The following is a 4,504-nucleotide window of genomic DNA, read 5'->3' as shown; positions in this document are numbered from 1 at the left end:
ACAGAAGTGGACCCAACTAAAACACGAGGAGGCCTTAGACATGAAGCTTAGCTAATGATGCAACTAATAAAAAAAGAAAAAAAAAAGAGAAAGGGTTAATCCCACACACACACCTAATGAGATAATTACTCTGCGACCACGCCTTGACTTAGTCTAATCTTCGTCTTGCTTTGGTCAACACCGTCTAGGACTCTAGGCGGGCGCGTAAGCACTTGGTGATCGTCGGTCGAGAACAAGCGGGACACAAGGTAGATACTCCATGAACATTACTTTGCATGAGCGAAATTTGTTAGAAACTAAACGTGATTGAGCAGTAACCGTTAGTGCGCAGCTCATCATGGCCCCATCATCAGGTATTGTATTTTCAGAAAAGAAAAGAAAAAACAAGCTGGGAACATCCTGGGCGGGGGCGAGACGGCGAGTATATAACCACCAGCTGCCGCCCGCTTGTGCTGCCCACACTTGTCACGCAAAGTGAAGGCACGTACTACTGACGCACACAAAGATACACACACACGCAGGCACAAGAAACCGCACCTCCTCCCCCTCTTCCGATCCCCAGCAGCCGAAAGCGGAGGACCGGGAGCTGAAGCGGTTACCCCTCATCTCCGTCAGCTGGTGAGCTCCCTCCTCCTCCTCTCCCCGCTCTTTGATCTCGCCCTCTCTTCTTTCTCTCCGGCCGGCCATCAGTTCCGTCAGCGCTCAGCAGGTTGGGCGACTGCCGCCGCCGCCGCCGCTGGTTTCTTTCCGAATTGTGCTGTGTATTCTGTGCGGTGGATCGAGTTGCTTCGAGAGGCGATGCGGAGATGTTTTGCTTGTGCGCGCGCGGCAGCTGGGTGTGGGTGGTGCCCTGCTTTCTCGACTCTGTTTCTCTTTGCACTGATTGAGCCGTCGTCTGTGACTCCGTCGTTTCCTCTCGCGTGGATGTTTTTTGGGCAGGATCGGTGCTTTGGGTGAAAATGCTTCATCAGTCATCACTGTGTTGTTGTTCTTCGTAATAGTGCTGGAACCTCGGATAGATCTTAATTACAATGTTTTTCATCATAAAAATAAGGTGTCACTTTGATGGGATAGAGTCGTGCTCTCCCACTCCCAGTGATAGTTTCTAGTATATTCGAAGCCATCCGATATTTGGCTCTGAATATACAAAAATTGAGAAATTTGGGGGCAGTCTTGAGGGAAAAAAAAAAGAAACTAGTGGCACTAGGTCTGGCTTCTTGTCTTGTAACGACTCCTGAATTCCGTCATTTTCTTTATGCACTAGTTTGTTCAAATGCAAACGGTTTGAGTTATTACAAAGATTAATAGTGGGGATCTCAGAGATTCTTCTCAGGGAGGGCAAAGGAGACCATCCATTTCTAAATGCAGTTGTCAATCGGATAAAATAACTAGTGAAAAACGGCCGTTTTCAGCTTTTCTCTAGTCCCGATGTGCTGGTTGACCATATCAGGCCACATGTTCTGTAGAACATCTGTGTGCTTTTCTTATTGCATCATGTTGAAGTTGAAACAAAGTCAGCCCTGTTTTATCCGTTGTAGAGGTGGTCTTGATGAAGTGGCTGCTAGCTGCTTGGTTGCCCTTCTGCCTTCCTCTCCTCACTGACAAGGGCCGGCCTCTGTTATCTCAAACCTCTGATCCATCTGAATTTCTGAACCTTCAAACTCTGTTCCACGACCATAATTTTTTCAGGCATCCCACAAGAAAGCAAGATGGGTGGTTTCGTGGATCCCTTCGTCCCGGAACCGGCATGGCCACAGGACACCATGTTCATCGGCTCATCCTGGCCAGGCAGCGCTTCTTCCCTCGCCGACGCTGCAGGGACGTACCTGGGAGCTGCAGCTGCTGCACCAGATCAGTTTCACCTCCAGACCGGCTCCTCCACAGCGCTCTTGAACGTCAGCGGGAAGGAGATCGTGTCGCCCGTGGAGCTGCACGAGCAGTTCCTGAGCGCGCACCTGCCGGACGACGTGGCCCAGGGCCTCAACTTTGAAGCGGACTCGGTTCTGAGCACGCCCTGCGCGATATCGCTCGCCGACAGCGCCCCTGTGGTGTGCAGCTCCAACGACAGCAGCGGGAGCGAGCAGTCCGGCCTGCCGCGGTTCCTCCTGGGAGAGCAGCCCGCGTGGCCGCCTTCCACGTTCCCGCAGATTTCGTCGTTGGTTGGGGAAGAAACCTCGCAGAGCTTCGGTTTCACTGCAGTTAGCAACAACGATCTCCTGCGTGATGGGAAGACGTATCCACAGCTAGGCAATGTGCCCTCTGCACCACTGCAGATACATGTAAGTGACCTCCAAATTTTCCGCTTGATTATGTTCTCGCATGAATATGCTCGTGATTTCGCATGTTTTATTATGCTTGCAGGATGATGTCGAGTTCAACACTGGAAAGATGCTCTCTTTCACTCCGGGTCTTGGACAGCAACTGAACACTAGTACAAACTTTGGCGATCTGCAGCTCGGTCAAAAGGTCAGAATGAGATGCCTGCTTTCTTCTGTTTGTCTTTTTTCTCGCCCATCTTCCATCTGTAATAACAGAATAGAAGCATGGTGTACTCCTACTTATTGGTCAATAGTACCACCATCTAGAGGCATCAAATAAAGCTGCACAGTGAGCTGACGATGTTGGCACAGTCTGAGAGTGCACCATGACGCGCTTGTTCGCCTAACCTGATGGCGACCCTGCAGGAACTCAGCGGTCTGCATCACCTGAACCTCTCGTCGCTCGTCTCTGGGCAGCCGCTCTCGTCGTTTAATGCAACAGGAGCGACGCATAATCCTGAACAGGTTTTATGTCGTTCTCGTCTCTGTTGATTGCTGTTTAGTACGTATACTTTTGGTGCCAAAGTTTGTTTGAGAATCGATCCTGCTCTGCTCCTCCACATGTACAGTCTAGCGAAGTCAGCAGTGGCAAAATAGGACTGAACGCGCCGCCGTTCATGACTCGACCAGAGGTGGCAAATGGCAATGGGGCTGCTGGGAATGGAGCTCCTAAGCCGCGCGTCAGAGCTCGCCGTGGCCAGGCAACTGATCCGCACAGCATTGCAGAGAGGGTGGGTGAATGACCAACCATTGGTCATTGCCGTTTTCTTCTTTGTCTGAAACTCTGAATTTTAACGGACCCATCCAGAAACTGAGTAGGAGTACTTACTGTGTTATGTATCTCGCAGCTCCGAAGGGAGAAGATCTCTGACAGGATGAAGAATTTACAGGAGCTCGTTCCAAACTCCAACAGGGTACTGTACTCGATTGCATGCTCTTCGACTATTTCTTGTCAAATAACAGTCGACTGTAGTAAATCATCAGTTTCTGAAACCTGCATTTGTGCTGTGCAGACTGACAGGGCATCCATGCTTGAGGAGATCATCGAATACGTCAGATTTCTCCAGTTGCAAGTGAAGGTTCGCTCACCGTCACCACCATTCCTCTGTTCCATGCCGTCTGGCTTACCATCCTGTAAATTTCTACTGACCAATGTTGCCTGCCTGTGATTGAAGGTTCTTAGCATGAGCAGGCTGGGCGCGACGGAAGCCGTCGTCCCGCTCCTGACAGAGTCTCAGACCGAGGTAAATTAAATCACATCACGCGAGCCTGAATGAACTCAGAGACACTACTACATTGTGCTTCTTGTGACTGGGCTGTTGGCTGGCAATGCAGAGCTCCGGTGGCCTTCTCCTGTCCCCGAGGTCAGGCTCAGGCTCAGGCTCAGGCAGGCAGCGGTCAGGCGGAGGCAGCCTGTCGTCGTCTGAGGCCCGGGACGGCGCGGCGTTCGAGCACGAGGTGGCGCAGCTGATGGAGAGCAACATGACGACGGCAATGCAGTACCTGCAGAGCAAGGGCCTGTGCCTCATGCCCATGGCGCTGGCGTCGGCGATCTCGGATCAGAAGGGGGCGTCCTCAGCGGCGGTCCAGCCGGAAAATGGGGGCGGCGCCAAGGAAATGCTGCGCGCGGTGAAGCCCCTGGGAAGCCCAATCCAAGGGAGATGAAGCCCTTGGGCGGCTCATCGGTGCAGTGCAGTCCCCGGCATCAAAGCCATCTCGAGTTTAGATTCCCATGTCCTAACAGCTTGCGCCTTGTTTTGCATGATCCTTTCGCAACTTGTAGCCATGAATCCTGGACCTATCTTACATGTGTTCCATCGCAAGAACGTATATGATTAATTCTCCTCCAAATTGAATCCTCTCGAGCGCAAGCAACGCAACTAATCGCCACCCACAGGTTTGGAGTTGAAACAGCACACGTTTCTTCTTTTATATGGAGAAGAAGACGAACTGACGAAGGCGACCAATAATATCTTTTTCGCTGGAAGAGAAAACTGGAACCTCGGAGAGTAGCAAAAGCAGAGCTTTTTTTTCCTAACAGAGTAGTTTGAACTGGTTTAGTTTTCGGACTCGCTACGTCGAATCCTAGCGAATGTATGATACGAGTCAGTTTGTTTGAATTCTCCGTCCAACCAAGGTGTTCATCAATCAATAGATTAGATGCGACGCCACGTCGCTCCCTCCCT

The 4,504-nt window shown here is 51.2% G+C and overlaps 1 protein-coding gene across 1 annotated transcript; it reads left to right on the top strand.

The window, feature by feature from the left end:
- Positions 1-474: 474 nt before the first annotated feature.
- LOC136463604 (uncharacterized) lies at positions 475-4,169 on the top strand. Its single transcript, XM_066462589.1, has 9 exons — positions 475-618; positions 1,690-2,279; positions 2,362-2,466; positions 2,685-2,783; positions 2,888-3,049; positions 3,167-3,232; positions 3,332-3,397; positions 3,494-3,562; positions 3,654-4,169. The coding sequence occupies exons 2-9, from the start codon at positions 1,710-1,712 to the stop codon at positions 3,981-3,983; spliced, it is 1,467 nt and encodes a 488-aa protein (XP_066318686.1). The 5' UTR covers positions 475-618; positions 1,690-1,709; the 3' UTR covers positions 3,984-4,169.
- Positions 4,170-4,504: the final 335 nt, after the last annotated feature.

The sequence above is a fragment of the Miscanthus floridulus genome, chromosome 7, assembly GCF_019320115.1.
Source record: "Miscanthus floridulus cultivar M001 chromosome 7, ASM1932011v1, whole genome shotgun sequence".
Taxonomy (NCBI): domain Eukaryota; kingdom Viridiplantae; phylum Streptophyta; class Magnoliopsida; order Poales; family Poaceae; genus Miscanthus; species Miscanthus floridulus.
This window is presented reverse-complemented; position numbering and strand designations above follow the sequence as displayed.